This window comes from Martes martes (assembly GCF_963455335.1).
Source record: "Martes martes genome assembly, chromosome: 2".
Classification (NCBI taxonomy): domain Eukaryota; kingdom Metazoa; phylum Chordata; class Mammalia; order Carnivora; family Mustelidae; genus Martes; species Martes martes.
Genome location: NC_137889.1, coordinates 88,514,397 through 88,538,066, shown reverse-complemented (window position 1 = coordinate 88,538,066; position 23,670 = coordinate 88,514,397). Strand labels below are relative to the sequence as shown.

The window sequence follows — 23,670 nt, the reverse complement described above, 5'->3', positions numbered from 1 at the left end:
AGTACTGATAAGAGAAAAGCATTGCTGGTGGGAGTTTAAACTGGTACAACCATTTTGATGAAGCACGCTCTTCCTGTGACCCTTCCTGTCCACTTCTCATCCACTTGGGTGTTATGTCATCCTTTAGATCTCAGCTTGGATGCAATGCCCTTCAGTAAACTCATCTTAACCCTCTAAGTGTAGTTAGAGGCTCCAACTCTGCTTTTCCACAGCACCCCCCATTTCCCTACCATAGCATTCACACACTGTTATAATTGGCTATTTTTATGCCTGTACTCCTAGATGTACCCCACAGGCATGGGCCATTACATTCCAAGTGTCTAGTACAGTGTCTGACACAAGACAGGGGCTTAATACTTCTGAAGTGGTATTTCCTATTTGTAAAATGATTGTGATTTCTGATAGCAAGATATAAGTTAAAGTTTATACTTCCATTCCAATTATACATTATATTTACTTAATTTTTGGCTCTCTGAAGAGTATAAAGTATTAACCATAGGCTGTGATCACATTTTACACTAAGTTAGGTTGTACAATATAGGACACCGATATTAGTAATAATTTAACTTTTTCACCTATATTTACAAACTTGGAACTGAGGAGAGAGAGTAAATCACAGTATTTTTCATGATACAAAATGAGACCAAACCAAGTTGAAGATGTCATCCATCTCTCATGGATCTTAGGATGTCTGAATTTTAGACTAACAGCCTAAAATGCTTATTACTTCTTAATTTGATAAAAACAGACCAAAACAACCCTTATACCTAGTTATTTCTGGTTTTGACTTCTATATGCCTAAAATAAAACCTAATTCTGTATGTTACATCTTTGCTTTGATGAAATATAGCTATTTTTAAATTTTCAACTTCAAGTTATTATTATTTTTACATTGGGTCTTCAGGAATCTGTTATTTTAGAAAATAAGAACTAGAAACAGCCCAAAGGTCATCAGAACCCAAAACTTCAGAAAGTGTTGCTTTAATGTCGGTGTCTGTTGCCATAGGCTTAGTTAAGTACGATTTTGAAGCATTAAGGAAAAAAATGTAATAAGTATAAACAGACATAGTTAGAGCTACTATTCCTATGTGTCTGCATCAAAAACCATTATCACTTTAGTTCAAGAATGAATCATCAACATTTAGAATCCCTCTTATCAGTCATTACATTAGAAGAAATACATTGGACTCCCATTTCTCTTGCTATAATTTTTGAAGAGGCCACTACATTTCACAGACTAAATTGTATGTAGATAGTAACTGCTATAATTCTAAGAACATTCTGAGAACAATAGTGCCTTTAGTACTTCGTAATTTGAGAGTATGACATTATTAATGTGAACAAATAGCATAGAAATGCTGGTATGCCTCATAACATGCTATAGAACATAAAAATATAAGGAAGAGCTTTCTAAAAAGATGTACAGATGTGACAATTTGACTTACTTGGCTCTGAGGCACTTCGTGATCAGCCCCCCAGTACAAAGTCATTCCAAGAGAATAAATATGGATCTAGAAACAGAATTTAAAAAATCATTTTATGGTGAAACAAAATTTAAAACTTTAGCAAGTACTAAAAAACATGATTTAGTGAGTACTGTATATTCATGACTTTTTTTGGTCCCAGATAAAGTATAACACATGATTTGAGAAAAATCATCATTTCATATTTTATGTAAATGTGAGAGCTTAAAATAGAAAAGAATGGAAATTATCAGAACAGATTTTTCCCCATAATTCCCCAGCCTATCATCTAGGAGTATTTTTGTTACTTCTTATTTAAGTTTCTTTATGCAAACTCATGCAAATATACTTTGTCCCCCCCCCCCTTTTTTAAACTAAGCAATCTCTATGCCAAATATGGGCCTTGAACTCATTACCCCAAGATCAAGACTTGTATGCTTTATAGACTGAGCCAGCCAGGTGCCCCACAAATATATATTTTTATAAATGTCAGAAGCTTTAAAAATCACTCCACACTTGCATTTTTAATTTAACAAGAGATATATGTGATATCATTTTGTACATGCAGCTATTTCTCTCGAATCTCTTGAATTGATTCTCTGGGATTATGTATTGAAGAGTAAGTCATCTGTAGTTTGATACACATTGTTGGATTTCCTACACAGAAGTTGGGGATGTAAAAAACCCATTTTACATTTCTGCCGACAACATATAAGAGATTTTTTTCACAAGACTTGTCTATAGAATGTGCTACAAAGATCTGATTTTTGCCAATGTAGAAAGAGAAAAAAATCTCATGAAAGGTTTTTTTTCCCACTGAAGTTTTGATTAGCATTTTTCATACTAAAAAAGAATGGAGTAATGGATGGAGAAAGAAGCTGGGTGAAAAAAGATATTTTTGCATTGTTTGTATGCTTCTTAAGTTTAGAAAAATAATAGCACATTTTTATGCTCATAGGAGTGATTCAACACAGAAAACTGGAATTGCAGGAGACAGCAGAGGTTGTTGGGTGAAGATTGTTGAGTAAGTGGGAGGAGTGGAAACGAAAGCACAAATGAAGGAGTTGGCTTTATGGAGGAGGACGGATGGTTCATCTATGGTAAGGAGACAGAGAAGATGGGAATTTATGTGAGTAATCTGGTAGTGGTATCCTGTGAGAGGTTTCTCCTGACTGCTTCTACATCTTTTCTGTGAAACAGGAAGTGAGATGAAAGTGAGGACAGTTAATCTTATAAGTAAACATTTCCCATTTTTCCTCCTGTTAAGAAATTCAGAGCTAACCTTTTAGCCCATCTCTATCAATACTGCATAATCTTACTACATGCAATTTTTTTGTACCAGTCTTACTCCAGCACCAGCTTATTTTCTTGCCTTTATTTTCAGTTTGTTCTTATTTTCTCACATTTATTTTTTAACTCTCTAAGCTCTCTCAAATTCTCTTTAGACACAGGTGAGGTATGCACAAATAAAACTGGGTATTCCTTTTTACAATTTCATAGCACTTTAACCTACTCCAACTTTGTCTCCTAAATGATTCTAAATCTCAGATTACAAAAGTTGTTCCTCTTTTCAAATATTTTCATTGCTCCCAATTAAAAAAAAAATCCCAATTCTTTATAATGAGAAACAGGGTCACTCTAACTTGCTTCTACCTCCTTTTTCTAGATAGATTTATAAGTCTTCCTTCTGTTATTACTCCTTCACCTATCATAAACTAAACATTTCAGCACCACTAAATAATTTTCTGTTGCCAAAATCCTTCTGTTTCTCAATTTTTCTTGAACAGTTCTTTCTTTCTTCATTTGACAATAAAATTCCTACACATTATTGATGGTCTAGAGATGTATACAATATAAATTTTCCCAAACAGGATAAAGCATTCTCTTTCATGTAGTTATATTTCACTTGCATCTCTAATGAAACAGTTAACTAATATTGCCTATAATATAGTTAAGATGTGTCCATGTTTGTATTCCTTGAGGAAGTCTTTTTTACATATCTTATAATACCTCTTAGCACCTAACACAGAACTTGCATATAGTATATATTCAATATATGCCTGCTGAACTTCATGAAATGTACATAGCATAGTGCAGGCTATTTGTATATTTCTGTTTAGATTCTTTTTAAAGAACCTCATATGTGAACACCTTTTCAAAGAGCCTCATATATGAAAAACACTTTTCATGGCTTTAGTATAAATAACTAATTATATATTCAAATATATTTCTCTTAACATATTCATATTGATTTCTGATTCTCGAGTGCTTAAGATTCTTTATTATATTATTGCTCAATATGCTAAATGAGTTATTATATTTTAATAATTTTTATACATGACTATATAAAATTAGTAGCACAATTCTTAAAACTAGGTTATAAAATTATATACTTGATGATCATCTATGTATATGGTATAATGATTAATTCTGTATGTCAATTTGACTGGACCATAGGATGCCTAGACAGTTGGTCAAACATTACTCTGGGAATTTTTGTGAGAGTTTTTGGATGAAATGAACAGTTAATTAAGTAGACTGAGTAAAGTAGATTGCTCTCTAATGTGGGTGGGCCTCATCCAATCATTTGAAGGCCTGAGTAGAACAAAATGGTTTACCCATTCCTGAGGAACAAAAACTATCTTTCTGTGTGACTGCATTTGAATGAGGACATCAACTTTTTTCTTGCCTTTGGACTTGAACTGAAACATCAATTCTCCTGTCAATTCTTTCTGTCAGGCCTTCGGAGTTGGAAAGGACTAGAACGGTCAGACTTGGAAAGTGGACTTAAGAAATTCAGGCAATTAAGTAGATATGTGAAAAGGGAGGAGCCAGAGATAAAGATACAATGAAAATGTGACATGGGTAAGAGGACACTTGAGTGAGCTAGTTAATATACCTCATTTGTCTTTACAGTTATAATGGGCTGGAATGTAAACTCCATAAGTGGAAGGAATCTGTCCCACTTACCACCCTATCCCAGGACCTAGAACAGCACTTGACATATACTGGAAATATTTAGTGGGTGTTTACTCTCTGCTGGGTATTGTTCTAAGTAACTTACAGGTATTATTTAACTTTCTAATAACCCTATGAGGCAAGTACTATCATTATCCTTTTACATGTAAGTCACCTGACCCATAGAAAGGTAAGCAAATTGCATGGGGTCACACGTCTTTCAAGTGACAAAGCCAGAAATTTTACTCAGCACCCACACTTGATAAATATTTGTTGAAAAATAAAATGGGATAATATTGAAAACAGTCATCACTGAGAAGGCTCACAGGTGGAAGGTATTCTTCCACCTCTACATCCATTCTCTAAAGAGGAGATGTTAAGTCTTTGAAAACTTAGCTAACTGACCATAAGTCACTGGGTAAGATACTGCAGTCTGCTATGCAGATACCTCCCACCCAGATCTCTATGAAGAAGTAAGAGCTGCTTTATGTGTGCTACATAGTTCCTTTTAGCAAAACCCCTTGGCATTTTGTGGCTATTCACTTAATAGCAACAAAGCATAAACAGCTTTGGGTAAAAAAAATCCTGAATTGTTCCTACTCATTCAACAAATTTTCAGAGCCACTAAGTGGCAGATATGGCATAGACCAACAGTTCTCCAGCTTCAACACAGATCAGTATCATCCGTTAAAACATAGACACAGGGTCCTACGTCTAGGACCTCTGATTTAGTAGATCTGGTGTGGGGCCCGAGAACTTGCTTTTCCCATATGATGCTGATACTTCTAGTCGAGGACAACACTTTGAGAACCACCAGTATAGAGCAGAAGGGAAATAACAATGAGTAGGAAAGGCAGGGTCCCTTCCATCTCAAACCTTCTGCTATAGTAAACAAGACAAGATAATGCGATGTACAAAACAGTATACAGAGAGTACAATTAGTGTAAAAGAAAGCTTTAGATCTACAGGAAAAGTTAGCCAGGCAATGAGGGGATGAGACAAGAGCTGAGATGGCATGAAAGAGTATTGAAGGCTGAAGGAAAGGAATTGCAAAGGCTAAGAAAAAACCAAAGCACTTAGCACATCCAAGACATTGAAGTCCAGAACGGCTGAAGCATAGAGCTTGGGAAAAAGTGTGCTCAGAGGGAAGGCTTGCACAGTACACACTCAAAGGCCATGGTACGGAGTCTAGAGTTTATTCAAGGGAAACAGAGAATCTGAATAATTTTAAACAGCAAAAGGATAAGATGAGACATGGAGTTTCAAAAATGTACTGACTATAGTTTAAAGAACAGACTGGACAAGGTATACTTATATTGTTGTATACCAGAACTCTAAAACTTCTTCATCTTGCAAAACTGAAACTCTATATCCGCTAAACACAAATTCCTCCATCCCTCTCTCACCAGCCCTGGGTAATCACGTTTCTACTTTCCGTTTCTACGGTCTGTCTACTTTAGATATGTCATAGGAGTATAATCATACGGTATTTGTCTTTGTGTGACTGGCTTATTTGCTGAGCATAATGTCCAAAGGGTCACCCATGTTGTAGCATGTGATAGGATTTCCTTCTTTTTAGAGCTGCATAATATTCAGTTGCTTCTTCTGGGGTATTAAGAATAATGCTGCAATGAATGTGGGTATGCAACTATCTCTTCAAGATCTTGCTTTGAATTCTTTTGGATATACAACCAGAAGTTAGATTGTTGGATTACACAGGAATCACACAGGGATGTCCATACTGTTTTCCATAATGGTCACACCATTTTACATAACTAAAAACAGTGCTTAAAAGTTCTGTTGTCTCTGCATCCTTGATAACACTTGTTATTTTTTGTTCTTTTGTTGGTAGCCGTCCTAGTGGGTGTGACATAGATTATCTCCACAACCCCAGCATTTAAAATGCCCAAATTAACGATTTTACTTCATATTAGACTCTGGTACTAGACAGTCCTGGAGTTTTTTGTTTTTTTTTTAAGTGATTTGCATAGTGCCCATCATGTAACAAGTATACTTGTCAAATTTATGGATGAATGAATAGACAAATGGGAAGGAGGGGGAAAAAGAATGCATTAATAAGATTTAATATAAAGCAAATAAATTATAATATGCATAAGGGAATTTGGTCTTTTTTTTTTAAGATTTTATTTTTAAGTAATCTCTACACTCAATGTGGAGCTTGAACTTAGAGCTGTGAGATCAAGAGTCACATGCTCCTCTGACTGAGCCAGCCAGGTGCCCCAGGTATTTTTTTTGACAAGTTCAGTTGAGGCTCCTGCTAGGGTTGGAGAAGTCCAGTATTGTTCTTATAAAAATGACTCATTTTTTTTTTAATGCAGAGAATTTTTTTTTAAAAGATTTTATTTATTTATTTGACAGACAGATCACAAGTAGGCAGAAAGGCAGGCAGAGAGAGAGGAGAAAGCAGGCTCCCCGCTGAGCAGAGAGCCCGATGCGGGGCTGGATCCCAGGATCAGGACCTGAGCCAAAGGCAGAGGCCCAACCCACTGAGCCACCCAGGCACCCCTAAAAATGACTCTTGATATTCAAGAAGCACAAAGATAGTAACAACCATATTTCCTGACATTTAGACAGCAAGTTGGTGGAAACGAACACTTAAAAACGAAGATTCCTTTGGTTTATCAGGGATGTAGTACAAATCCCTGGGGCATATCAATATTCTTGAAGACAAATCAAAACAAGAATTTGATTCAGGTTCCAATCCCATCAAACTGATTTCAAAAGAACTGCCCAATTAAGTACATCATGTGCTATGCAAGCAGGAAGTGAACAATTACCAAGTAAAACAGAAAAGCCAGAGGATCAAAAGCTTAGTGTGACCTGTATAAACCTGTGTAGTTTTAAAGAGGCATGTTATCTTGAAAAGTAAAATTTTAAGGCAAATAAATGAAAGTGCCTATTTATAGAGCTCGTACTGAGGTAAATTTTTTCCAAACATATACAGTTTCCAAACAACTTCCATTGAATAAAGAGAACATTTTTATGCTCAAGGTCTTACTAAGCACTCATTATTATTCACAATACTGTGCTAGGCATTGAGTATTATTTTTAATAATAATAGTAAGCATGTATTGAATGCTAGTTAATGACATATCCTTAACTCATAGAAGTCATGAAATGCAGTTACTACCCTCTTTTTCAGTACACCTCTTCCCCATTAAAATCAGAATATTAGAATGGTGATTTTTAATTTTAATTTCCATACTAACAATCTCAAATTAGTTTCCATGAATTTATTGGCCATTAGTCGTCAAATAGATATATGTTCTTTTGCACCCCACTCCCACCAAAAAAAGAATACTAGAATATAGGATATTCCTCTGACCTTTGCTTATATTTACATTGCAAACAGGAATGGAATCAAGAAAATTGCCTTTGATTTTCTTTATACTTAGAATTACACTGGAGGTTTTGAAGCATGAGTAAACTAGGAGTTCCAATTAGATGCACTAAGAAATCAACTCTACTGCCCATTTTTTGGCATGATTATCTGTTTCGTGTGTGTTGAGTTTGAGGAGTTCTTTATAGATCTTGGATATCAGCCCTTTGTAGTGTCATTTGCAAAATAAACTGAGGGTTTTGGAGGGGAGAGGGATGGGGGGTTGGGTGAACCTGGTGGTGTGTATTAAGGAGGGCACATATTACATGGAGCACTGGGTATGGTGCATAAACAATAAATCTTGGAACACTGAAAAAAAATGAAATTAAATTAAAAAATAAATAAATAAAAATTTAAAAAAAAGAGTATTTGAGTGGCTACTGAGCATATGAAAAGATAAACTTCTACACTGATCATCAAGGAAATGCACATACATATATTTATATATAATATATAGTAAAAAATCATTGCATATATATTTGCATTTCCTTGATGATTAACATGGCAGTATTTCAACCAATTGTTGAAAAGGATGCAAAGCAAATTGAATTCCGACACATTCCTAATGTAAATTTAAATTTGTAAAAATAAATAAATAAGAAATAAATTTGTGCAACCGCTTGGGAAAAAAAAAAAAAAAGAAATCAACTCTACTTTAACATAGTAATGGCAACAATCCCACACCCATCCATCCCGGCTCCTAAGTACTTAGCCTAGTAATAGGTGTCAAATCACTTTCCCAAACATGTGCTCTAACAGTACCTAAACACAGGACAGTTTACTAGTTTGGGTATCTTGACATCATGGGGCAAAAATGGGAAAGCCTTCAGCAAATGAAAAGCACTTGTACACCTGAAATTTCTACTAAGCACTTTTTCCTTTTATTGTGGATTTTCAATACTTTCAAGAATTCATGAACACCTGTGCAAAACTTTTCATAATTAGAAAAAAAACCCTAGTGAAATTCAATAGAAATTTTTTAAACTAAGGCAGGCATGGCTTTATTGCAGTTTTTCTTCATTTTTCTGAGGTCACCAGACCCACCTGAGAGACTGATAAAGTTATGGACACTGTTCTTCAAAAGTGCTCAGACATGCAAAACTTAATTTGCTATTTCATTGGTTTGTAAATATCCTGAACCTCAATTAAGATTTAGAGATCCTGGGGCCCCTGGGTGGCTCAGTCGGTCTCACGTCTGCCTTTGGCTCAGGTCATGATCTCAGGGTCCTGGGATTGTGCCTTATGATGGGCTCTCTGCACGGCGGGATGTCTCTTTGATGATTCTCTCCCTTTGCCCCTCCTCTGGTTCCTGCTCTCTCAAATAACTAAATAACTAAATAACTAAATAAATATACTAAAAAACTAAATAAATAAATAACTTTTTCAAGTAAAATTCACATACTTTTTCATTTAACAATTTTACTATTAGAAAATATTAGGTTAGGGGCGCCTGGGTGGCTCAGTGGGTTAAAGCCTCTGCCTTCGGCTCAGGTCATGATCCCAGGGTCCTGGGATTGAGCCCTGCATCAGGCTCTCTGCTCAGCAGGGAGCCTGCTTCCTCCTGTCTCTCTGCCTGCCTCTCTGCCAACTTGTGATCTCTCTCTGTCAAATAAATAAATAAAATCTTAAAAAAAAAAAAGAAAATATTAGGTTAATTTTTACACTTAACGTGGAATAACGTATGGGAAATGATATTCATACCCAATTCTGAATTCTCCAAGTTCCATATCTAAATTACCACAGTGAGCTGCACACTATCTATCTATTATTTTCATAGCCTAATTAGATCTGATGTCAATGGTATTGCCATCCTCAGATTGGATATTTCTCTCATAAATTTTCCTTAATTGTTCCATCAAATGAACTGTCAAACTTTGCCAGCTTCACTTCCATAGTATCCCCTTCATCCATGCCTTTACATTCCCAAGGCATGACATGATTTTTAGTTCTTCCCCCAGATTATTAAAACACCTCAGTTAGATTTCTATACAGTTCAGTTCCTACACATCCTCTTATTTGTGTGTGAAGTATAGATTCTATATATTGTACAGATTCCTATATAATACAATTCCTATACAATCTTTCATCTTACCTAGTTATCCACTTTTGTCAAACATACCCTCTAAAATCACAAATCACACTATGTCACTGTCCTAAAAATATGACTCAGAAGAAAGTCTCAGGGTCTGACATTCAAAGTTTTCTTTATTATAATCAAATACCTTCTTTCTTTTTATCCACAGCCTTCCTAGCCTAACTGGTCTAACTAAATATTTCCCTATCACAGTGGGCAATTTCTTACCTCTTATCATTGTATGTAGTAATAACCTTGAGAGTAATGCTCATTTCTACCTATTTTTACTTTTCTAAATTCTAGTCATTCTTCATAGCCCAATACAAATACTACCTTTTCTGTAATTATCATTCTAAGCTAAAAATTGCTTTTCTCCAGCATCCTAATATACTCTACCCCTGTATATAGCATTTATTTCAATCCATATATTACAGATTGTTTTACACACATTAATCAGGATCATTTTTCTTCTCCTCCTCCTCCTCCTTCTTCTTCTTCTTCTCCTTCTTTTTTTTAAAGTAGGTTTTACAGTCAGTGCAGAGCCCAGTACGGAGCCTGAACTCATGACCTGGATATTGAGACCTGAGCGGAGATTAAGAGTTGGATGCTTAACTTACTGAGCCACCCAGGTATGCTGATCAGGATCAATTTATAGTTATTTTTGCATTTTTCTCACAAGCACAGTTCTTTATACACAGCAGGCATTTAATAAATATCTTTAAACATGAATTAATAACAGCTCACATTTTAAAAATGTTTTCTTCAATCCATAAATTTTTTTTTAAGATTTTATTTATTTATTTAACAGACAGAGATCACAAGTAGGCAGAGAGGCAGGCAGAGAGAGAGAGGAGGAAGCAGGTTCCCTGCCCAGCAGAGAGCCCGATGTGGGGCTCGATCCCAGGACCCTGGGATCATGAGCTGAGCCGAAGGCAGAGGCTCAACCCACTGAGCCACCCAGGCGCCCCTAATCCATAAATTTTTATAAAACTACTTTGGATTCTTACACAAAATAATGTGAACTTCTTGAATACATAATCATTTAAAATTCAATGGCTGTTTTTTCAGAGGGTTGAGGTAGGGTAGCCAGTGCCTTTTACATTTCCTACTCCACTAAAAAAACAAAAAACAAAAACAAAAACAAAAAATCAAGCAAGAATATTTAAGAATTACCTTTTCAACATCTGAAAGAGAAGTCAGTGACTGATTTTGAAGAACCTCTGGTGCGGTGAATGCACGAAGGTCCTGATCGGAAATATTTTCATCTGTAAACGACACACTACCGGATGGCAGCAACAGCAGAGACCACGGAGAAATGATGAAACCAAGGGCAGCAGGATCAGCTATGCTTACTGGTTTGTAATCACACAGAATAAAAAGGAAAAAAAAACCTGCTTAAAATTATAATCTCAGTATAGATCATTTAAATGACTACCCCAACTTATTCATATTTATGTTAACATGTTAACATACACCAAAGCAACATGCTACAAAGAGAATGGGTTTCATGTATCTACTATTGCTAGCATTATTAACAACATCACCTTGATTTGGCTTAACCTTTTAAAACTTAGATGGTAAACCTTGGAGAGCAGAAATAGAAAATTTTCACTGTCAGTCATAAGAATTAAATTTGGTTCAAAAACTTGACCACAGTGATATATATGAGCATAAGGATGGAGTGGTTCTTTAAACTTTGGGAGGGGGGTGAATCATGGATTCTTTTGAGGATTTGGTGAAAAATATGGTCTCTTTTTTTGAGGATATAGATAAATATAAAACTGCATACAAAAGGGATTCAAGGATCTCCTTACAGCCCACTCATGGACCCTATGTTAAGATTTCCTCATTTAGACTATCGTGTTCTGAAACACAGAAAATAATTCCTTTGATAATTCATCAGATTTGGACTTAGTAAGGTTTCAACTATAGAGAATGTCTCTCATTTTGCATCAAAATAGATATTTGTCTGAATTCAGATTTGTCTTGTTTGCATTTGTTCATTATTTTACCAGAATTTCAGACAGCTTCTGTACTACCAAATGTGATCATTGGGGTCTCTAACATTTTTTTGTTTTAATGTTTGCGTGTATGGGTGCCTAAAAGCACATGTTTAAGAGTATCAAAACCAAACCAAAACAAAACAAAACAACAACAACACACACACACACTCTCACTCTCTCTCTCCTTCGATTTCAGCAGGCCTGCTCGCAAAAGTAAAAGTATACATTAGGCTCAACAAAATAGACTTATTAGAGGTAATTTATCTTGTCCTCCCATTGCAAAAGGAAACTAATCTATGTTTTAAGGTAACTGCAACATGACCTGGATTATGGACTCAAGAAACTGCTAGAGGGGAGTCACAAAAGGTCTGTGACTGCTGGTGCCACTATTTCTCAGCCCAAGAGGCTGTACTGATATCTCTCTACGTTTAAGAAACTGACCAAAGTCTAAGGCACAATTTGTTAAACATACTATAGTATCTATGCTTTCTTTCTTTTTTTTTTTTTTTTAAAGATTTTATTTATTTACTTGACAGAAATCACAAGTAGGCAGAGAGGCAGGCAGAGAGAGAGAGAGGAGGAAGCAGGCTCCCCGCTGAGCAGAGAGTCCAATGCGGGGCTCGATCCCAGGACCCTGGGATCATGACCTGAGCCGAAGGCAGAGGCTTTAACCCACTGAGCCACCCAGGTGCCCCTCTATGCTTTCTTTTTTTTTTTTATTTTTTATTTTTTATTATTATTATTTTTAAGATTTTATTTATTTATTTGACAGACAGAGATCACAACTAGGCAGAGAGGCAGGCAGAGAGAGAGGAGGAAGCAGGCTCCCTGCTGAGCAGTGAGCCTGATGCGGGGCTCGATCCCAGTACCCTGGGATCATGACCTGAGCTGAAGGCAGAGGCCTTAACCCACTGAGCCACCCAGGCGCCCCCCCTCTATGCTTTCTTAAAAACAACTTTTATTAGAATGGAATTATTCATCCTTTCTGACTTTTTAACCAGAATTTGACTTATGTTAATAAAAAGTAAACTACTAAAATTCATTCCTTTTCTGAAGATTAAAAAGACAATTATATGTTCTCCTGTATTTTTTATGAATCTGAAACATGTCTTTATTAACTGTGTCAAGGAAGAAAAACAAGTTTGAATGTATCCTTTCATCAGTGAGCACATCTCCTGTTACACTGAAGCTGAGTCACAGACCAGTGGTCCTTATAGTTCCACCCGATCACACATCAGGCAGCTAAAAACATGGCCTGCAATTCTTATGGTAAAATATATTTTAATGAGTCATCACAGCTGGTAAATCCTAAGTATATTGTCTCTCATAGCCACTTTACACATTTTCTGTTAAAAGCTTCTTCTTGGGTATTTCATGCATAAATATTACACAGTCTGATGAAAGAGAACTCAAACAGGGCAGAACAATATTTTCCTTGCCTAATGATCCTATTCGAAATATTGATATTTCCCATGTTACAGATATTATAAAACTGTCTACAATAAATTCCTTTCAAATTAGCAATAAAATGGAACAAACATTAGGAGACCAATAAGGAAGGCCACCTACTAATATCTGGTATGAGATGATGATGGCCTGGAACCACATAGTGGTAGTAGGAGTGGTGAGAACCTGTTGGAACCCAAATGTATTTTAGAGGTAGCGACAACAGAATTCCTGAAAAACTGGATGTGAAGCAAGAGAATGAGAAGAATCAGGATGACTCCAAGATTTTGGTGTCAGTAATGGGAAGGATGAAGTGTCTTCAACTGAGTTAGAGCATAGGTTGCAGAAGTAGGGGTTGGGAGGTGTTGGTAGGAATCAGAACTTTACTTTGGGACCTACTATGTTTAAGGTAACTATTAGATATTCAAATGGGGGTATCAGTAGGCAGGTGGGTTGGAATTTGGGAGGAAGGTCTGAACTGGAGATACATTTGGGGGGTCAATGGCCTCATAGATGGTGTTCAAAGTCTTGTGCCTGGATGAGCTCAGCAAAAAATGAATTCAGATGGAAAAGAAATCAAGGGCAAGGACCATACCCTCAATGTTAAGACATACTCCAACATTAAGACTAATGGCTCCTTGTCAGTTTTTTTCCCCAGGTTGTTCTCTTGGGCATCTGTGCACGCATGGTGCTATAATCTCCCTCTCACCCTTCTTTCAGTCATCACTGCCAATCTCCACCCCCACTATTTTAAATGATTCTTTTTATTAGCCTTTCTATGCCATTCCCCAGTATCTAATCCTAAATCTAAGAGAGGAGGCTAGGGTTTTAACTCTCATTTCTGATTCCTGTCAGTCTTATTTGGGGGATAGAATTATGATTTTTTTTATACTTGTTACCACTTGAATTTATAAATAATAGGAAATCACAGCTAATGGAGAGGCATAAATACCACTCAGACATCTAAAGGCTATGTCCTGTCTTGCTATATTGGGTGCTAGTGTCCACTTAGACCAGAAAAGAGCTTGCTACACTTCTCCTCCTCATTCGAGGCCACAGACTAACCCTACCCCATCCTTGACAGGGTAGCACAGAACAGAAACTGCTGAAGGTGAGAAGGTAATCCATAATTGCTTAGCACTACAATATTAAGAGATTTATTTACCAGCACAACGTAGGTCAGCAAAACTATTGGTCCTCTGGCAAGACCTTTTATCTTTCAAATTGTACTTTATACAACAGGTTTGTGTTTGTTTGTTTTTACTGAATATCTAAGGTATACCATTATTATAAACAGTATTCATATTTAAACATAACTTTCCCAACATGACAAGTCATTTGCTCGGAGAGCCTACAGTACTACTGGGGAGATAAAATGTATTTATGAATAAATACAAGATAGAAAGCATAAGGTATCTAAAGAGAAAAAAGAACACAAAAGGGAGTTTAAAGGACAGCATAATTACTTCAACTACAATGAAGAAAGAATTAATTTCTTTTTTCTACATGTGGCCCTTTAATATGAGTAAGATTTGATCATGGTTCATGGTTAAGAGGGAGATTCCAAGAAAAGAAACAGCCAAAGCAAAGACATGTGGTCAGGAAATTATTAAGTTTGTACAAGGAACAGCAAGAACTTTGGGCAGAGAAATGGTAGAGAGCAGTGAGAAACAAAATCACCAAGGTGGGTCATATTTTCACTTATTAGAAAACACACACACATAAAGAAATGACAGATATTTTCATTGTTTTCAAATGTGATTTTTAAAGGTCTGGTAATAGAGCTAAAGCAGCTGCAACAACAAACTACATTGCTGTCAAATACCCAAAACACGCACGTACGACATTTAGTATTAGATTCTTTAGAGAACAGTCAAACCACAAAATATATTTTTCAATAGTTGTAAAGGGTTATGCAAACCTACAAGTGAGGAAATTTAGAGTAGTGGCTCAAATCAGTATAATTCACTGTCCTTGTCTAACCACAAGGAAAGAATTTAAAGCAAATGCATGCAAAATCCTTCACAGAATGCTAACAAAAGAATATTTAAAAATGGAATTCCAGAAGCTTGTAATTTGATGTCCTGCGTTTTACTTGTGTGATGATTATCCTCAAGAATGCTATTATTATGAAACAGTAAATCAGATGTGAACTGATTCCAGTAGTCAAATGATTCTATTTATAGACTTTTACCAACATTCCACAGAAAAAGTTGCTTAAACAAGTGGCGAGAGGCAAAGTTAAAAATAAGCAAAAATCTGATATGCAAAGAAATATCTTACTCAGAGCTTCTTTCCAATGTTCCCTTAAAATAAGTCCCATAGCCATGCTTTTATTAAAATTAATTTTTTAAAAAGATTTAGTTTACTTATTTGGGAGAGAGCACAGACCTGTGGGTGAGTACGAGTGAGGGCAAGGGTAGAAGGGGAGGTACAGAGAGAGGGAAAGAGAGAATCTCAAGCAGACTCCAAGCTGTTCATGGACCCCGACATGGGGCGCCATCTCACAACCCTGAGATCATGACCTGAGCCAAAATCAGGAGTCAGATGCTCAACCGACTGAACCACCCAGGTGCCCCACCAGACTGTTTTTCCCTTGAAAGAGTTTACTTTTTATTGTCTCCTTCATTTTATTTTTTGGCCTTCCAATTATGGTATAAAGATTAGGGCAATGACCAAAACCGGTAACAAACATGATAAGAGAACTAAACAGGAATCATCTAAAGACTTAGAACAATGACATCATTTTGGCCTGAAATACCCTTTGCCTATTTAAGTATATATACAGAAATTGTAGTCCTCCTATTCCATATGTTCTATTAGAGTGCTTGTCAAAAATTTATGCAGTGGCCACTGTTCCAAACTCCAAAAAATTTGATGAAGTCACTCTTAATACACAATTCTCAAAAATTCAGTTTGTATGTATATACAAACATATATAGTGTTAAAAAGATCATCTGGTATAACAATGCATAAAAAAAATCAGTTCAGAATGTTTGAACTTTTACTTGATTAGTAAAACTTTGTGAAAAATTACTTAAGATTCACTGGGAATTATAGGCTATGCTACAGATTGATTCCCAATTCAAAATTTGTTGATTCCTCGTAAATTGTTACTACTGTTTTAAAACTTCAGTTTCTCTGACATGGATCAGAATAAAATAGCAATCCTATTTTGAAAAAAAAAGTGTAAATAATTGGAATTAAGACATCTATTTCTCTCTCTCAAATAAATAAATCTTTAAAAATTAAAAAGAAAGAGAGAGAGAGGAAGTATAGTATAATGATTAGGAGTTCAGACGGATGCCAGCAACCCTTGGTTAATATCCTAGGTTTGACTTTTATAGCTTATACTGTGATCTTAAATAAGTTACCTAGCCTCTCTTCGCTTCGACTTCCTCATCTGAATAGGTAAGGTTGTTGTGAGGATTCACGGAAAAAGGCCTTGGAACTGTTCCTGGCACACAGTAAGTACAATACAAAAGTAGTGGCTATTACGCTCTCTTTGGCAGCGCACAGACAACAGTGGTTGCTATTACTATTTAATGTCTTTTCTTTGAAGATACCACATGTAGACAGTACATCTAAGAAAACTCACTGTATTTAAGTTCATCCTCAATCTCCTACTTAGCTCCCCCCACATGCAATGGAACATAAGGAGCATACCATATATAACAGGTACTGTAAATTTCAGAAGAATAGAGCAAATTAGATTTTTAGGAACTTTTTGACATCTCATATCTAGAAGTCATATTAGAAATATGGATAATTTAAAGCATTAAGTATCCTAAAATATTATTTTTTTCTTTAATTCCTTGGGGGAATGTACCTGCTATAAGTGTTCTATTTATTATATTGTATTCCTAGTTAGCAATGTTACCAAATTTAGAAAAACTAGTTTACAATTTTATAATCATCCAGTTTGTACTTACTAACTATTCATGTGAAATTGGTGTTTTACTGTACCTACTGATTATCTTTAGGTATGACATGAATTATTAGATGAAGATGTTTATCTAGGAAGTACACACATCAACTATGTTATCAACATACAGTTTTAAAAATTTTTATTTGTAATAGAAGTGATAGCATGCTGATAAATGAAATTATGCAGACATACCCTTCAAATTGATGTATTTTATAAGCTTTTCTTGACTACAATAGGAAAAAAAGGCATTTTTTTTTTCCAGGATGACATTTACTCAGACTAATTTATGTATTCTTTTTCTTTTTTGCTTTTAAACACTAAACACATCCAAGCCACCTATCCAAACCACAACCACTGGAATCTTGGTATGGCATCTGATCAATTAGGCTTCTAGTAGTTTTGTTTTGTTTATGTACTTGCAAGATTCTTTTTTTTTTTAAGATTTTATTTATTTATTTGGCAGACAGAGATCACAAGTAGGCAGAGAGGCAGGCAGAGAGAGAGGAAGGGAAGCAGGCTCCCTGCCGAGAAGAGAGCCTGATGCGGGGCTCGATCCCAGGACCCTGGGATCATGACCTGAGCCGAAGGCAGAGGCTTTAACCCACTGAGCCACCCAGGTGCCCCTACTTGCAAGATTCTTGAGGTAATTCCAAACCATGCATCTTGTTAACAGAACACCAAAGAGATGTGAATTTTAAAAAGAGGTATATAGGCAATCTATATTAGTAAAACTAAATTGGTTACGATTATTAAAAGCAACAGGGCTTATACAGCTAGAGAATATGAATACAGAAGGAACCAGGTCCCTATGAATTTGCTCTCTACTTCAGCAAACTTTCTTGGCCACCCAATCCAAACAGCATGAAAGAAACAGCAGCAGTTCCTTTCACGTCTTTCATTTGTATCATATTCTGAGGAAGTTGCCTACTTTATTCTTTTCATATATTAAGTTCATCCCCTTTCTTTGCACTCATCAATAAAAACTGCACACCTAAAAATTATACGCCAAAATACTGAACAAAATGCTTTTGTAAGTAACTCTGCGTTCATACATTTCTTCTAGAATGGAAGTGTTTTAAGGATATTAACTATGAATTTTTTAAAAAAGATTTTATTTATTTATTTGTAGAGATCAAGAGAGCAAGCACAAGCAGGGAGAACAGCAAGCAGAGGCAGAAGCAGGCACCCTGCTGAGCAAGGAGCCCAATGTGGGACTTGATTCCAGCACCATGGGATCATGGCCTGAGCTGAAGGCAGATGCTTAACTGACTGAGGCACCCAGGCATCCCTGAATTTCTTAAAGATCAGGTACAATGCAATTACAATGACGTAATTGCAATATTTGAAAAAAAATGAATTTGTTTACAATTCCAACTCCTTACCACAGGTTCACAGTCTTTTAAAGGTGTCCTTCTGCCCTGCTCTGCTATGACAATAATTTGTCAATTTACATTTTGCCAGTCACAAAAAAAGGTTATTTTGGAGCTTCATTATGAAGAAAAACAAAGTTTTCTTTCAATACCAGGTAGTTTAAATTATTCACTGAGAGATTAATCTTTATTCTATTCTTGAATCTTTATTATTATCAGTTATTCCAAGTATGAGTCAAAAGAAGTGTCAGCTTAGTTAATCAGAATATTGAAACAAACTTTAAATTTACAAAGGATCTGCCTTAGATTGAGGTAACACAAGCCTCCTGTCTCCTAGTGTCCTAAGTCTCAGGATTTTGGTGTTAATTTTGGAGATAGGGAACAGGATTCTGCACAGTATTTTTTCTAAAAGCTTCCTGGAGACTCAGATACCTATACCAGTTGAGCTGACACACATATAAGAACTATTACCCTTAAGAGGGTCAATAAAATGGTATCACAGCTAAATTAAGTTGCTTCTTGACCTTGTACTTGTTTCATTTCAATGTCAATTAACGGACTGTAAGAACATCAGGAGATCAGGAGAGTATGTACGAGTTTATATTCTCCCCTAATGCTTAATTTTTTTTCTCAGTTTATAAAGCCACAAAAGAGGCGTTTTTCAAGAGATATGGCAAATGAGTGTTTTATTCAAATTATAATAAAGTCATTTTGTATTAGAAAAGCAGAATGCCTGTCAGAAATAATTTTAGACTAGAAGTAAGACCTAGATAGTTCTTCTTTATTTATAAGGAAGGAGCTGAATAAATGGCACCAAACTGAAGATCCCACTGTGCATTTAGAAATAAGTTGCCTTACTCACCTAATCAAATGATCTTCATTTGGTTTTTTCTTCCTTATCCCCAAAGTAAAGAAAACTACAAATGAACTTCCTATGCATTTTGCTTTTTTAAAAAAAAATATTTTTATTAACATATAATGTATTATTTGCCCCAGGGGTACAGGTCTGCGAATAATCAGCTTACACATTTCATAGCACTCACCATAGCACATACCCTCCCCAATAGCCATAACCCAACCACCCTATCCCACTCCCTCCCACCCCCCAGCAACCTTCAGTTTGTTTTGTGAGATAAGAGTCTCTTTTTGTCTCCCTCCCGATTCCATCTTGTTTCATTTTTTCCTTGCATTTTGCTTCTTTGCCCCTTCCTATAAATCCAGGGAATATCCATGTTGTATCTCTTCAGGCCTTGCAGCGAGCACCTCTGATCTCCTACCTTGTCTGATATATGCATGTATCCTTACATATACAACTTGTATTTAGAAAAGACACTGGGACTAACAACAAATTTTATTTCCTGAAGGAGAGTCCAAATGTCGAGAACAAAACGACTTCCCATATATGTAATCTTTTACACTGCAGACTTCTAAAAGACAAATTTGCTTGAAAGTGGTTTCTTGCTGAAAATACACCAATCATATCTTATTTAACCATCCCATTCAAGTAGTTGTGACAATGCTCATATCGAATGGTAAAATCTATTTCAAAACTTGGTTATATTTTGGAACCCAGTGCCAAACTTCTTAAAGTATTGGCATTTTTTTTTCTTTAAGATTTTATTTATTTGACAGAGAGACAGCGAAAGAGGGAACACAAGCAGGGGGAGTGGGAAAGGGAGAAGCAGGCTCCCATGGAGAAGGGACCTGGATGACGGTCTTGATCCCAGGATCCTGAGATCATGACCTGAGCCGAAGGCAGACGCTTAACAACTGAGCAGCCCAGGTGCCCCTTTCAATGGCATTTCTACTGCTTCCCAGCACCTTCCTGACAGCCTCTGTAGATTATGCAGTGGCTGCATTACATTTCGTCAGACAAATTAAACTATAACCAAGGTAATCAGCAACGGAAATAAATTTTAAATTAAAGGCCATTTATAAAAGATTTTATTTATTTATTTGAGAGAGAGAGAGAGAGTGAGAGAGAGCATGAGAGGGGAGAGGGGAGAAGTCAGATGGAGAAGCAGACTTCCCATGGAGCTGGGAGCCCGATGTGGGACTCAATCCCGGGACTACGGAATCATGACCTGAGCCGAAGACAGTCGCTTAACCAACTGAGCCACCCAGGCACCCAAGGCCATTTATAAAACAGCAAGTTTTATTTTTTCTCCCCACAACACATTTTCAAGTACCTAAAAAAACATCTTTTCCCACTACTGCTATCTGAATAACACTGGGGGGGGAAAAGATTACAAATTTTCAGGAATGAACTCAGCAACTTCTCTTTACTTTCGAGGGCCTGGAATTTATACAATAGCTGAAAAACAAAAAATATAAAGGATGACTGGCATTTATTTCAATTTTTAAGAATTGGATGAAAAAGTTAATGAAGATTAGTTTATATTTTCAATTTCTAGAAAAAGGAAGTACAGAGAGAAACTTTTTTTGCCAGAGAGAAACTGACTTTAATTATGACAACATGATTCCACATAACCGTGATCTGAAGCTATTTATGAAAAATATTTTGTGATTACTAATGCTATTCTCTGCTGCTCTTCAGAAACCCCATCTTATTTACATTTTCAAGAATTTTTCCTTCTGAAGAGAAATGGGAGAAGGAGGCTTATTTGAATGGCAAACGATTCCACTGTCCAAAAAGAAATATTAGGACACATTTCTTGTAAAAATGTAAAACATGACTGATACACATCACCCAAAAAGGTAATAATCTTAACGGGTTACTAAATGATACGAGGCATAAAGCTCCCTTTTAATTTCTGTATTTGAGAATATAGAGAAGTAATCATAAAACGTTTTCTTTAAAAAGCTTGGTCATATAATGTGGATGAATCTCAGAATGTTAAGTAAAAGAATTCGGACACAAAACAGTTTACATTGTATGATTCTATTTATATGATGTTCAAAATCAAGCAAAATTTATCTATGTAACAGGTCATAATAATGATTATTCTTGGTAGTCAAGAATTAACTAGGAAAAGAAAGAAACCCACCCACATGTATATGGCCAAATAATATACAACAAAGGAGACAAGACTATAACATTGGGGGAAGACAGTCTCTTCAACAAATGGTGTTGGGAAAACTCGACAGCTACATGCAGAAGAATGAAGGTGGACCACCTTCTCACACCATACGCAAAAATAAACTCAAAATGGATTAAAGACCTAAGTGTGAGTCCTGAAACCATAAAAATTGTAGAAGAGATCATAGGGAATAATTTCTTTGACATAAGCTATAGCAACGTTTTTCTAGTTATGTCTCCTCAGGAAAGGAAAACAAAAAACCAAAATAAACTACTGGGATTGCATCAATATAAAAAGCTTTTGGGGTGCGTGTGTGGCTCAGTCAGTTAAATGTCTGTCTTTGGCTCAGGTCATTATCCTTGAGTCCTCGGATCAAGCCGGACATCTGCTGGGCTCCCTGCTCCTCCCTCTGCCCCCTGCCCCCTTGTGCTCTCCCTCTCTGACTCTCTCTCAAATAAAGAAATAAAATCTTAAAAAAAAACCATACACACACAAATTAAAAGCTTTTGCACAGTGAAGGAAACCATCAACAAATAAAAAGGCAACCTTCTGAACAGAAGTTATTTGCAAATGATATAGCCAATAACAGATTAAGATCCAAAATATGAAACAAGTTACACAACTCAACACCAAAAAACCAAACAATCTGATTAAAAAATGGACAGAGCTGTATGCCTGAGAGGTTCAGTTGGTTAAGCATCTGCCTTCGGCTTAGGTCATGCTCCTTCCTCTACCTGCCACCCACCCTGCTTATGCTCTTTCTCTCTGATAAATAAATAAATAACATCTTTAAAAATAAAAATGAATAAAAAATAAAAATAAGAAATGGAGAGAGGACCTGAAAAGACATCTTACCAAAGACATACAGTTGGCCAGGAGACACATGAAAAGATGTTCAACATCACTAATCATCAGGGAAATGCAAATCAAAACTACAACCAGATATCATCTTATACCTGTCAGAATGGCTAAAATAAAAAAGACAAGAAATAAGTGTTGGTAAGGATATGGAGAAAAAGGAAAACTGTGCATTATTGGTAGGAATGTAAACTGGTGCAGCCACTATGAAAAACAGTGTGGAGTTTCCTCAAAAAAATTAAAAACAAATATTATATGATCCAGTAATACCACTACTGGGTATTTACCCAAACAAAACAAACAAATAAAAATTCAAAAAAGATACATGCAACTCTATGTTTATTACAGCATTATTTACAATAACCAAGATATGGAAGTAACCTAGATGTCCATTGATAGACAAATGGATAAGGAAGATGTGATACACACACACACACACACATACACACACAAGAATATTACAAGTCACAAAAAAGGATGAGATCTTGCCATTTGTGATGACATGAATGGACCTAGACGGTATTATGCTAAGTAAGTCAGAAAGAGAAAGACAGATACCATAAGATTTTACTCATATGTGGAATCTAAAAAACAAGTAAATAGATAATCAAAAAGCAGAATCAGATCTATACATACAGAGAACAAACCAATGGCTGCCAAAAGGGAGGGGGTGGAGGGTAGGAAAAACGAGTGAAGGAAGTGGGAGACACAGGCTTCCAGTTATGGAATGAATAAGTCATGCCAATAAAAGGCACAGCATAGGTAATACAGTTAATAATATTGTAGGGGCACTTACGTGTCTCAGTAGGTTAAACGTGGAAGTCTTGGTTTCGTCTCAGATCATGATTTTAGGATTATGAGATTGAGCTCTATGTTGGGTGTGGAGCCTGATCGAGAGTCTCTCTCTCTCTCCCTTACCCTCTGCCCCTCCCCCACACTCACAGGCTCTCTTCCCCCCACCCCCAAATTAATAAATATTGTAAGAGGGTTGTATGGCAAAAGATGGTAGCTACATTTGTGCTGAGCGCAGCATAACATATACAGAAGTTGAATCGCTGTGTTGTATACCTGAAACTATGTAACACTGTGTCTCAGCTATAATCAAAGAAGGAGGAGGTGGAGGAGGAGT

At 36.1% G+C, this 23,670-nt stretch overlaps 1 protein-coding gene across 1 annotated transcript in view; it reads right to left on the bottom strand.

The window, feature by feature from the left end:
* PTPN13 (protein tyrosine phosphatase non-receptor type 13) overlaps nucleotides 1–23,670 on the bottom strand; it is a 195,723-nt gene that overhangs the window by 118,613 nt on the left and 53,440 nt on the right. Inside the window, exons 3-4 of the mRNA XM_080797716.1 lie at nucleotides 11,069–11,247; nucleotides 1,446–1,511 (exon numbers count right to left, since the gene is read on the bottom strand). Of these exons, the coding sequence (XP_080653842.1) occupies nucleotides 1,446–1,511; nucleotides 11,069–11,247 (245 nt within the window). The remainder of the gene's footprint in view (nucleotides 1–1,445; nucleotides 1,512–11,068; nucleotides 11,248–23,670) is intronic.